At 39.3% G+C, this 14,059-nt stretch overlaps 1 protein-coding gene across 5 annotated transcripts in view; it reads left to right on the forward strand.

The window, feature by feature from the left end:
• Positions 1-14,059, forward strand: part of SNTG2 (syntrophin gamma 2) — a 249,146-nt gene that overhangs the window by 145,871 nt on the left and 89,216 nt on the right. For all 5 annotated transcript variants that reach the window (XM_070732927.1, XM_070732929.1, XM_070732930.1 and 2 more), the window contains one exon: positions 8,129-8,258. In XM_070732927.1, the coding sequence (XP_070589028.1) occupies positions 8,129-8,258 (130 nt within the window). The remainder of the gene's footprint in view (positions 1-8,128; positions 8,259-14,059) is intronic.

The following is a 14,059-nucleotide window of genomic DNA, read 5'->3' on the forward strand; positions in this document are numbered from 1 at the left end:
GCAATGCCCTCTACATGGGGCTACCTTTAAAGAATGTTTGGAGACTACATTTGGTGCAAAATGCATCTGCGCAAGCAATAATGGGCCTTCCTAGGCATGCGCATATCTTGCCATCACTCCGCAAGCTGCATTGGTTGCCAGTTGGTCTCCGGATGCAATTTAAAGTGTTGGTTATGACTTTTAAAGCCCTACATGGCTTAGGACCGGGATACTTATGAGACCATCTTCTGCCTAACGTATCCCAGCAGCCGGTCAGGTCACCTTCTCCAAGTTCCATCAGCTAAGCAATGCCAGCTGGGGGGGGGTAGAGAAAGGGCCTTCTCTGTGGCTGCCCCAGACCTTTGGAATCAACTTCCTCCAGAGATCCATATCATCCCCATCCTCCTAGACTTTCGTAAGGCTTTAAAAATTTATCTCTGTCGCCAGGCTTGGGGCTGTTGAGCTTCACATCTTGCTCCGGTCATAGATGTGATTGTTTGATGGTTGTTGAATGAATGCTTTTTATACTATTGGGGTTTTAACAATTAATGTTAGGTTGGGTTTCACTCTGTATTGTGCTGTGCTGTGCTGTATTGTATTGTATTGTATTCCTTGTTGTAAGCTGCCCTGAGTCTTCGGAGAAGGGTGGCATAGAAAGATAGATAGATAGATAGATAGATAGATAGATAGATAGATAGATAGATAGATAGATAGATAGATAGATAGATAGATAGATAGATAGATAGATAGATAGATAGACTGCTTAAAAAGATATTAACTATGAGTTAATCATTTAAATTTTCACTAGTGTTCATACATATCAAGCAAAGGATACAAAGTTGTGTCATATATAGCCTCTCTTCTTTGGAAAAAGATGGAATTTTCCCCATCAAAATGCTTTGTCTACAATTTATTTATGGCATTTTTGTGAATCCTGTAAAATCTTCTTTGGAAATTCTGCCATTTCTTTTTCCACAAAGAGCCATAATCAAATGGGGGGGAAAGATTGTACTACAATGGGAAAGACGTCTGAAAAATCATTTAGTGTAGATTTTGGACTGGGAATAAACCACAGAAAGAAGGGAAATCCGTATTTTACCAATAGCACACTGTGGGAAGCAGATGCACACATGTATTTGGATAGTGCATAAATATATGTGGCATTATTTATAATTATATTAATTAATGTAAATAGTATTCATACAAGCAAATAGCATGGGGAAAGAAGCTTTTGGCAAGTAATTGACCATTTAGATTTTAGTTATGAAAAGCAGGACTCTTACTTTTCAGTGATGCACTTTAATACCAGGGTCCTTTGGGAAATGGGGTTCGGAATTAATCTGCAGTAAAATGGATGGGCAAGCTGGTAATTTTGAAATGAATCTAGATTTGGTTAGTAATTTTATGGCTGAGGAAAGACCAAGAGACAGATGTTGGATCTTCATGCTGAATACATTGACCTATCAAGCTGGCTGGAAAACTAAGATAAATGCAGTGTATGAGCAACACATTAAATAAGTGGCATTAGGAGAGTTACTCATTTCCCTCCTTATTCTTACGTGCTAAGGAAACCATTATTAAAAAAATTAAATCATTGTTTTTATTGCAATAAATAGTCAAATAATTTCTAAATAAATGGATCTTAAGCTGACATTTTACCACATTTGCTGAATAATGTCTCTGTTTTTGTTTTGTAAGATTTGATGTTTTGATTTTAAGATTTTAAGCCTTGATGTTTTAGATTAATAACAATAATTGGTATGCCCACCAACTGATTGCTCTTTCTCCTATTAGAAACATACTTACCTTTGTAATGCATGTATCTGATCCTGAAAAGCAGTTTCACTGTTCAGTGAGATTTAATCAAAATATTTGGTCATTTTTATTCTTTTGTGGTCTAAATATTCTATCCATTGCAGGTAAGAGCTAAGTTGCCTTTTTTTAATGTATTGGCAGTTTGCTGAATTGACACTTTTACCAGATATATTTAAAGTTATTACAGAAGAAAAATATTTAATTCATATTTCATATCAGTTTTGTATTTATTTAATTCATATCAGTTTCATTCCTGTTGTTTATATTACTTTGGAATGGATTGAAATAGATCCAGCTAAAATTTATTGGGGCAGGGGAGGGCAGTAGGAGGCATTTAGAAGACATGAAACATTAATTAAAGCAACTTCTTACAGATTGACTATGTTGTCTTGTTCTAAGAATTATTGCCTTTCACTATGACACAGGCAGAAGAGAAATGCTTATCTGATTACTGAAGTATAAATGGATGCTTTGGATACCAAAACAGACAAAGGAATTGATAAAATAAGTGTGAAAAATGTTTTGCAGCCACAGTAAACATCAACTTTGGGATTTCTTAAAAAAGACCACCTGGAACCTGAATTACACAGTCTCACAAATGTATTAATTTCCAATGGATTCCAAAGAGAGGCGATCACCAACTTAATCCAAAAAGAGACACGCCCCCCAAGAACCAAGACACAGAACAGGACAATGGCATCGCCCTCCTCCCTTACATCAAAGGCACCACAGATAAAATCAGCAAAATTCTCCGCAAACACAACAACAAGACAGCCTTTGGTACAGATAAAAAAATAGCCAACATCCTAAGAAACCCCAGAGACAATATCCAGCTAGAAAACCAGGGAGTTTATCAAATACCATGTAAAATCTGCCCAGCCACATATATTGGACAAACTAACAGGAGAGTAAATGCACGTGTTGCAGAACATAAGAATGCATTAAGGAAAAAAGAAAAAACCTCCTCCCTTTTCCAACACTTCAAAGCTACAGGACATGAAATTGATTTTGACAGTACTAAATTAATTTCCAAAACAGAACACTACAGTAAAAGAATAATAATGGAAGCCATCGAGATAGAAAAACATCCCCAAAATATGAACAAGCAGGATGATACCTCCCACCTACCAGACATCTGGAAGCCAGCCCTCATTAACAAACATATCCCAGCCATAGAAACTGAAACCAGACTCAGAACACACATTGCAAAACAACCAAGTAGCCTGCAAGCTCCAACTACTCAGGATATCACACCTAATCCACAATCATTAACTAATCAGCAAAGCTCAGTTACATCAATGACCCCAGGTGTTACCCCACTGACTCACCAGGAAGTTTCTACACAGCAGGCAATTGCTGAGCCATCAAACCACACCCAGCCACCAGTATTTATAGAAGGAAGGCAGCTCAGGTCTCGCTGTGTTCGCCCTAGAGCAAGGACAGAAGCACCAGCCTGAAGATGACGAGTGGGACCTCGTCGAAATGTCGCCAGAAATTTCCAAATCCTACACGGGAAGAAACCCAAATATGCCAAGATCGTCATATATATATATGAAGCTGAAGACAGCAAAATTATATTAAGGTAGCAATGAAATAAAATCACAAAAATTGGCACATTAGGCATCAGGCATCCAAATCTAGAAAACAACATTTCATTCAAGTTAGAAAAGCTGTGGATGCTCTCATATGGCACCTTAGCTATGCCATATAAATTCAGTATAAAATCAGCAAGTGGCAAGTGTGTATGTTGCTGTTAAGACAATATATAGAGCCACTGTATTAGTTATATCAGGAATTAAATCCAATTAGCCTCCTTATTTTTATTTTTAAAAATATTGCAGGGATAAACCTCTGTGTTCAAGGCTGGGTTTTAGAGTGCTTGGTAATCCTAGGGAATGAACTACTCTGAAAACTGGTGGGAGGGAAAGCATTCCTTTTGCTTAGCTTTTCAATATTTTTAGCTTTTAAATATAATTGAGTGAGGTTTTGTTTCAGGCTTTCCAAGCTGAAGATTTAGGGATGCTGTTTTGAGATGGTCTGAGGGGCAGTTGATGACAGAGAGATTGCTAGTTGAGCCTTTTGCTTTTAAGTTATAGGAGCTCTTTGAGTGCCTCTTACCTTCCATATTTTTAACGATTACTGTACATTAAACCTTTTGGGAGTTGGCAGTATTCCAAGTGATGTCATTTTATAGATAATACCCACCAATATACTTAACAGTTGACGTAAATCAATAAGATGAGCCAGAAATGGATTGAATGTGGGCCACTTTTCTGACGTTAATTCTAGCCAACATAAGAATGCTATTAGCAAAACTGAAACAGAGAAAAAGTAACATCTTCTAGATAGGATTTCACTTTTCTTGAAAGCCAAAAAAATTGCAAATATTTCCAGACCTGACGTTGCTTCTAAATGCCCAGATTATATTTGTGCAGAGAGTTGGCTTGCAATGAACATTACCCCAAAATCTGGCTTTCTGTTCTGGCTTCTGTTGACTGTAATGCAACTGCTTGAAAAGTATTTCCAAGTTATTCCAAATGCAACATTCAGTAAGCAGGCTGTGGTTTTGTTTGTTTTTTTCAATCTCACATAACTCCAGTAAAATTTAGTAAACCCTGGATTCTGGCTTGTTTCTGAAGTGTAGTTCAATGTGACGATTGTTATCTATATGATATGGAATAAGAATATCAAAAGGACCACCTCCTTCAATATGATTCTTATTTCAGCATCAAATCACCTTGTATCATACTTCTTTTATTGATCCCTGATTTACATGCAGCAATGCACAAATCTCATCACATAGCAATTACTTGTCACTTAGCTATATGGCATAGAGATCCACTCAGTGATAATGTTTATATGACACTAATTTTTTTGCAAATACAGTAATACCTCATCTTACGAACTTAATTGGTTCCAGGACAAGGTTCGTAAGGTGAAAAGTTCGTAAGATGAAACAATGTTTCCCATAGGAATCAATGGAAAAGCCAATAATGCGTGCAAGCCCATTAGGAGAATCCAAAATATTAAGGCTTAAAAAAAAAAAGCGGTGGCCAGACAAAGCTGAGGCAAACAGAGTGGGGGGAGGGAGTCCCAACGAAGCAAGGTGAAAAGAGCCTCTCTTGAGCTCCATGAGTCCCTGCCTCCCGTTTTTGTCCCCCCCACTCTCCTCATCTCCCTCACACCTTTCTCCTCCCTTCAGCTCCATGAGTCTTTCCCTCCCGTTTTTGTCCACCCCACTCTCCTCATCTCCCCCACACCTTTCTCCTCCCTTCAGCTCCATGAGCCTTTCCCTCCCGTTTTTGTCCACCCCACTCTCCTCATCTCCCCCACACCTTTCTCCTCCCTTCAGCTCCATGAGCCTTTCCCTCCCATTTTTGTCCCCCCCACTCTCCTCATCTCCCTCACACCTTTCTCCTCCCTTCAACTCCATGAGCCTGTCCCTCCCATTTTTGCCCACCCCGCTCTCCTCATCTCCCCCACACCTTTCTCCTCCCTTGAGCTCCATGAGTCTTTCCTTCCCGTTTTTGTCCACCCCACTCTCCTCATCTCCCCCACACCTTTCTCCTCCCTTCAGCTCCATGAGCCTTTCCCTCCCATTTTTGTCCCCCCACTCTCCTCATCTCCCTCACACCTTTCTCCTCCCTTCAACTCCATGAGCCTGTCCCTCCCGTTTTTGTCCACCCCACTCTCCTCATCTCCCCCACACCTTTCTCCTCCCTTCAGCTCCATGAGCCTTTCCCTCCCATTTTTGTCCCCCCCACTCTCCTCATCTCCCCCACACCTTTCTCCTCCCTTCAGCTCCATGAGCCTTTCCCTCCCGTTTTTGTCCACCCCACTCTCCTCATCTCCCCCACACCTTTCTCCTCCCTTCAGCTCCATGAGCCTTTCCCTCCCATTTTTGTCCCCCCCACTCTCCTCATCTCCCTCACACCTTTCTCCTCCCTTCAACTCCATGAGCCTGTCCCTCCCGTTTTTGCCCACCCCGCTCTCCTCATCTCCCCCACATCTTTCTCCTCCCTTGAGCTCCATGAGTCTTTCCTTCCCGTTTTTGTCCACCCCACTCTCCTCATCTCCCCCACACCTTTCTCCTCCCTTCAGCTCCATGAGCCTTTCCCTCCCATTTTTGTCCCCCCCACTCTCCTCATCTCCCTCACACCTTTCTCCTCCCTTCAACTCCATGAGCCTGTCCCTCCCGTTTTTGTCCACCCCACTCTCCTCATCTCCCCCACACCTTTCTCCTCCCTTCAGCTCCATGAGCCTTTCCCTCCCATTTTTGTCCCCCCCACTCTCCTCATCTCCCCCACACCTTTCTCCTCCCTTCAGCTCCATGAGCCTTTCCCTCCCGTTTTTGTCCACCCCACTCTCCTCATCTCCCCCACACCTTTCTCCTCCCTTCAGCTCCATGAGCCTTTCCCTCCCATTTTTGTCCCCCCCACTCTCCTCATCTCCCTCACACCTTTCTCCTCCCTTCAACTCCATGAGCCTGTCCCTCCCGTTTTTGCCCACCCCGCTCTCCTCATCTCCCCCACACCTTTCTCCTCCCTTGAGCTCCATGAGTCTTTCCTTCCCGTTTTTGTCCACCCCACTCTCCTAATCTCCACCACACCTTTCTTCTCTCTTGAGCTCCATGAGCCTTTCCCTCCCATTTTTGCCCACCCCACTCTCCTCATCTCCCCCACACCTTTCTCCTCTCTTGAGCTCCATGAGCCTTTCCCTCCCGTTTTTGCCCACCCCACTCTCTTCATCTCCCCCACACCTTTCTCCTGCCTTGAGCTCCATGAGCCTTTCCCTCCCGTTTTTGTCCACCCCACTCTGCTCATCTCCCCCACACCTTTCTCCTCCCTTGAGCTCCATGAGTCTTTTCTTCCTGTTTTTGTCCCCCCTACTCTGCCCAGCAGAGCGCCCGTTTTTCGATCCTGGGATTCCCCTCCTGGGATTTCCCTACAGCATTGCAAAAACGCAGAGGTGGGGTTTACCATGGAGGGGAGCCTCAGAGGATCCCAGGATCGCAAAAACTTGCGCTTGGCTTGCAATGAAAGTCCGGAGATGGGGCATCTCAGTGGCGGCGGCAGGTTCATAAGGTGAAAAAAGTAAGAAGAGGCAAAAAATTTCTGAACCCTGGGTTCGTATCTCAAAAGGTTCATATGATGAGGGGTTCGTATCACGAGGTACCACTGTAATTGTTTTGTTTTCCTTTTTCATTTGTCTTATAAGAAGTTTTTTAAAAAAATTCTTCATCATATCCGTAATATAAATGGGAAATAAGAGAAAGGCAGTAAATTTGCAAAACTTTCAGATTCCCTCAAAACTGTACCCTTCAGAGCCCCTTCAAAGTTGCCATCAATAATATTTTTGGTGCTGTAATGCTTAAGATTTCAATTTGAAGAGATTCTTCAAACAGAAGAGAGCCCAAATATAGCATCTTTCTCTCTCTCTCTCTGTGACTTATTAAAGCAACCTTTTCTTTTACAGTTTTCCCAACTGCTGTGATGTGTAGCCATGCAGTTCTTCCCAATATATCTTCCATAACTGTTGTATTTGTGTTCCTGTGTATTCCAGTTTTTGAAATTTTACATAATATACCAATGAAAAGGTTGTCAAGTGCACAGAGAACGATTATTAAACACACAATTTTATGTAGTATACATAAAATGCATAAAATTGTGTATTTTTTCAATATACTAAGCTATATATCTATGTAGGCATGCATGTATATATGTACATGCATGCCTACATAGATATATAGCTTAGTATATTGAAAAAAAATTTAACATTCCAGAGATGGATGGATGGATGGATGGATGGATGGATGGATGGATGATATAGATAGATAGATATCATATCCTGGATTCTGGCTTGTTTCTGAAGTGTAGTTCAATGTGACGATATGTAGCCTGCCACTGTGTCTAGTTCCAGAAACATTATCCTGAAATAGATCTATAATATCTCTCTACAATAGATCAATAGGTTTAAATAAAAGCCAAATCCAGGAAGATATGGAACGGTTGAACACAAAATATATTTGCAAAGATCCCTACTAAATGAGCTTGTATAAGCCACCCAGTCACCTATGTGACCCTTCTAGGACTTTTTAAAAACTGCTATTCACCATTTTGAAAACAAGGATAAATAACTAAAAATAATCTTCCGTAACACTCAGGTAGAAACTATACGCAAAACCTACATAATTTGACTGTGTGGCTCTATATTCCCACCTCCCTGGAATTATAGTGCATAAGTGCTAGTTTGTAAGGATTAGATGAAGACTAAGAATTGCTGATATATGATATACACACACACACATATATATATATATTTCTTCTTGCTGCAGATCTAATGCATTTGAAGTACTGGCACTCGATGGAATTAGCACTGGGATACTTCAGTTTTGTTCAGCGCAGGAGAGTGCTGATTGGCTGCGAGCATTATCAACTAACATCAGTGATTTGACACTACAAAATGTATGTTGTTTTCTAGATACGTATATAATGTGTACAGTCTAGGTTCTGTTGTGTTTATTTCACATGTAAATATTATTCAAAATAACATCTGAAGACTCTTCTCTCTTTCATACACTTCATTATTTATTTATATTCAGAGACATTATTTCATATACAGAGCCACCCTACATATATTTTACATCAGATCTTACTTTTTTTACAAATCAGCTGCTTTAATTTTGAAATTCTGAATCGTCACGTCTTTGAATATGGCTATTACACCAGTTTTGTACTGAGACTGTCCCTCCCCAGCTTCTTAAGAGGCAATTTTCATCAGAAAACTCTCATAGAATCCAATCCACTGGGAACATGTTCTAAATCAGGACATATGGTTTGTGGCTCATAAATACATACAGACGATCAATTTATCAGCACTGTGAAAATGTTACCTGACCTCTCCTGTGCCCAAGAGCACACAGTCTGTCTGTCAGGCTAGAGATGATTAACTTCAATGCATAACTTAATTTTAGCACCAAATTTTACTGCATTCTGATGACTCTTCTAACTTGAGCAGAATGTAATCGAGAAATTGGATCTATTTTGTCATTATTCAGTTGTTCTTGTCCGTTTTGATTGAGAGAAACATTGTACAGAGAAGACAAATAATCAGAGCAGCACAGATCACACTGTGCTACTGTGGTCATTTGTATGTGAATAGTTCAATTAAATTGTGATTGCTTTATTCAATAGGGGATGTTTAGGAGTGGAATAAATAGTTGGGTGTGTATGAAAGAAACATTGCACAAGATAGCCCTTGACCTACCACCATTCATTCAGAAACCATTTGAAGTTACAACAGCACTGAATGAATGGTGTTTATGGCAAGTCCTCTCATCAACCTGCACAGCTTCCCTTTGCCTCCTCATCCTGATGACACCTCTCCTATATCCTTCCCTATACCTTCTCACACTCTGCCTAACTCATACCATGAGTATGTAAGCTGGTAATATGTTTTTTTCACTTTTTCTTGAAAAGAGTTGATAATGAAGTAGAATAATAAAATTTCCATGAATAAATAAAATAAAATACAGTAGTCCTTCAGCATTACAGAGATTATTTTTTGATTTAAAATGTATTTATACTGAATTTATTCATTTTAATCTGTACATTCCTTTCCTACATCCCTATAACCAGTAGACAAATATCCACCATACAGAATATGTTTGTATCCCAATTACAATAGTAGAGTTTAAAGGATTTTCCCCCCTCTCCCTCCCCTCCCCCCCACAAAAAAATCTATCCAGTTTACTTTGCCTTCCTGCTGATTGGGAGAGGCCATATTTTTATCCAAATAATTAGCTACCGTGCTACATCCCGTATTTTCTGTTTGTAACATTTGTACTTGGAATGTAAGTATTTACATTAGTAAAGCCAGCCCTCCTGCAGGCTGCAGATTGCTTGATTTTTGTTTAGAGTGTGTCATACACTGCTTAGTTGAATACATTGGGAGCAAGGCTCTTTAGCCATTGACTAAAACAGGATTAATAAATAATCCCACACTCCCTCTAAAGAAGGAGCAGCTGGTCTAGCTGTGGGACTGAATAACTGCATCTTGTAGAATGGCTAGCACAATGGGGTTCCCGGGGGAATACTGTGTGACAATTTTGTAATACTGAATTTTCAGAGTGGGAAGGAGCATATGGTGTATCCATGGCTGCCTGCCAAACTGTCAGCACTGCTGGCAAAATGTTCTCCTTTCTTATTCCAAATAAAATTCGCTTGATTCTTAGACTGCAATAGGAACAAGGGCATACCTATGTTCTAATTATGCACGCGTATGTAAGGCTGAATGAGAAAAACTTTGAACGAGATGGCATAGATGGAGAAAAAGCCTAAGAAAATTGAGATATGTTTAGTGATGAACTGAAGGAGCGGCAGCTCTTGTCAAAGAATCTGGTGAAAACAATAAACCATGTGGACAAAACCGGTGTTGCTCTTTTCAGCACAGGCGGCAATTCCATGTACACTTAGCTTTTTTCTCTCCAAGAGCCTGTAAGTTCAAGAACAGCATAGCAGTCATTTTGGATTCCTTTGGAATTTGTACTTCTGGCAAGGAAAAACTTTTTCCATTGAAAAGTAATACATATGAGCAAAAGTTTGCCAGACTGTTTTGAAAGAAACAGTTTCTAATTGAAAGCCCATGCCTTTCTGTTTCGCAGATGGTGGAAATTTTCACAAATTACCCTTGAAAAGTATTTGGAGACTTCAGCTAATCCAAAATGTGCTGCTTGAGCTGTTGAGTGTGTACTTAGGTACACTCACATAACACCAACACTCTGCAAGCTGTGCTAGTTACCAATTGGTCTCTGGTCACAATTCAAGATGTTGGTTATCACCTATAAAGCCCTACATGTTTAGGACCTGACTATTTACGGGACCGTCTCTTGCCACATACCTCCCAGAGGCCAATTAGATCCACAGGGTTCTTCTCTGGGTCCCGTCAATTAAGCAATATCAGTTGGCAGGCCTGCGGAGGAGAGCCTTTTCTGTGGCAGCCCTGGCTCTTTGGAACCAACTACCCTCCCACCCCCAAGGTCCATACTTCCCCTATCCTACTGGCCTTCTGAAAAGCCTTGAAGACCTGGCTCTGCCAACAAGCCTGGGGCCCATGAGAATTAAAGCTTACTTCTGGCCAATGCCTCTTTTGACTGGTATGTGTGATGGTATGATTGTATTGTTTGGATCAAGGGTTTTTATTATTGTTAATCATTAGGGGTTTTTATTGTTTATATTAATGGGTTTTTTACTGTTTTAACATTTAAATTTGACTTTTTAATTGTACTGTTTCATTGTTGTGAGTCCTGCGGGAGTGGGTGGCATCTAAGTAAAAATAAAATAAAATAAAAAAATCTGGCTTAAGGGTGACCTATCTACATTATCAGAACCAAAATTGTGCCTGCTTTAGGAGCTTCTTAAAGACATATCTGATGCTATATTACAGAGGGCTTTGATCTGAGTTCTCTTTCATGGCAGCATAATTTTCCATTGGAGAGTATGATTGGTTCTTGTGGGACACAATTAAATCAGATTGCATTTATTTTTCATTATCACGTGATTCTAGTTTGATCTTTCCTGTGCTTAAACAAGAGCAGATCCCATTGATTCCAATGCAATTTCAGGATCATTATTTTTTTTTTAAGAAAAGATTTTCATGAATCGAGTCATCAGTTATTGACCTATGATTTTGTTCAATGAGAAGTATTAGACCACCATTAATATATTTCTAAAAAATGCATTTGATGCATAAGGCTTGAAATTTTCAAAAAGGTTTCATTTCCAAATGCATTTGCTATAATTTTTATTATGATTGTGCCATTGTGAACTGGGAACCTCTCAAATATTGCTCTGTTGTAAGAAGATTGCTCTGAGTATCTTCACGTTAAAAAAAGTTGAAGTAGCTGAATAAGAAAGATAGAACAGTGATGCAGGAGAAATACTATATATAGTAAAAATCAGTCAGTAGGGAATCCTTTTTAATGAGCCACATCAACCTGAATTCCTACCCAATTTGAGCTAAAAACTTTTTCTTTGAGAGAAATTGCCCAGCATATTAATATGAATGCAGCATTCTGTGTAGTTCATTATTTATAAAGGAGCTACTGCTCCAAGCTTTTCTACTGTCAGTACTGCTTACCAGTAACTTTACTACATTTCTTTCTTGGAAATGAACTTTTTTTTTAAGCAGAGTGATGTTATAACACACATACAAAAGAGGTAAGGCTTATGTCACAACCACATAATGCTTCTTTTGTCATTAACCCCCACTGAAACTCTCTGCTTTGCATGGCTGAACTAGGTTACAATTATTATCTCTATCTTATACCACAAACGAGGAGCTGTTGAAAGGATTTAAGATAATAATAATGATATGATTTGAATATTTTTCATTCTAGGTTGTTAAAATAATGATATCGGGCAACAAAATTGAGAGAAAATGATGTGTTTAACAGTAAGACCAGCCAGTAAATTGCCAAAATACATTTTTTTATTCACTGTTTAGATCTTCATCCATCATAGCAGCACTGGAAATGTGAAATAATCTTAATCTCTCTCCTTAAATGATAGCTAGGATGCTGAAGTGGTTATGGTGCTCTACTAGAAATCATGAGACTATTGATTGATTGATTGATTGATTGATTGATTGATTGATTGATTGGATTTGTATGCCGCCCCTCTCTGTAGACTCGGGAGACTATGAGCTTTAATATTCTTCTAGATCAGAGATGGTGAACGATGTCCCTTTTATGATTGTGGGCTTCAACTCCCAAAATTCCTGAGCCAGACATGCCATACTAAAGCTGGTTCAGGAATATGGAAGTTGAAATTCACAAGTCACAAAAGGGCCATTGTTCCCCATCCCTGTCCTAGACACTGAAGTTGGATGGGTGATTCTGGGCTAATCATTCTCTCTAAGATCCAGATTTAAAAATTGAGAAACCTCTATGTATCACTATCAACCCACATTGGACCAGCATCTTGGAGTTCATAATCTTCTACAGAGAGCTTTTCATCCTGCAATGAATTGTTGAGGCTCGTGATAATAATAATAAATGCACACACACTAACACAGACCATTGACAACTACCAGTGCACAGACAACGTACGATTTGAATAAGAACTTGGGACTTGGCAGCAGAATCCTCCTACCCCTTGTTACTATCATCTCAGAACAAAAGCTCAACTGAATCAAAAGTCAGACAGAGCTTTGTCCTGAGGTGTGTCTTGTTCCAGTTTTAATATTCTTCGTCAATTTCCTCTTCTACATTTTGATGTCATTTCCTCTTCTACATTTTGATGTCAGGATGACATCATGTAATACATGATACATCATGTAATACATGATTTATCTACAGTATAGAAAATCCCACTCCCAAACAAAACAAAACAGACATTGAAGTATCAAGAGTACCCACACAGTGTCAGTATAATATTAGAGACCCTCCTTCATTCCTACCTCCAGTGTAGCCTTCAGTGAAGTTTACAGAGCATAAATCAGTTAGGATAATAATGTTCAATTGACAATGACAGAAGAATATATGTTCCACTTTTTGTGTGTGAAAAAAGCAGTTCTTAATCTAAGTTTTTAAATTAACATGTTAATCATTGTCATAATATACAATTGTAAAACAAAGGCAACATGTTTTATGATGGTGGTGTGTTTGATATATGGGATGTACTTCCAAATATATGCATGTAAGATTATACCATTATACTTCTTTTGCTATCTTGTTCTTTATTTTTTTATTTGTTCCTTATTTATCTTGATTTTTTTAAAAACTATATGTGCAGCTCCTAAACCTATTGCTGCTGCTATTACTACTACTACCACTACCACTACTACTATTACTATTACTACTACTCAGAATCAAGTTCTGTTTGCTCTTTTTGTATTTTTATATATAGCCTGTGAGAATATCTTACATTGTTTCTTTTGATCCTTTATGGTTAACAATCTTGAGAATTGTAAGAGTCAGTAATTTCATATGCACTGTAGGTTTTACTTGATGATAGTAATGTTGATCTTTTGCCGAAGAGACGGAGTAACGACACGGACACAAGAGCTGGATTTAAACTTGGGTCATTTTTATTAATAATAATTTGCATAATTTATTTAATTAAATTAGCATAAATTAGCATAAAATCAACATGCTTAACTATGACCCAAACAGTGGACCTGCAGGGTCAAACAAATACTTCCGGGGCGGAAATGACGTAGCAATCAACATTCCTGGGCAACTATGGGCGTAGTTCGATGCTAGTCC

This window comes from Erythrolamprus reginae, chromosome 1 (assembly GCF_031021105.1).
Source record: "Erythrolamprus reginae isolate rEryReg1 chromosome 1, rEryReg1.hap1, whole genome shotgun sequence".
Classification (NCBI taxonomy): domain Eukaryota; kingdom Metazoa; phylum Chordata; class Lepidosauria; order Squamata; family Dipsadidae; genus Erythrolamprus; species Erythrolamprus reginae.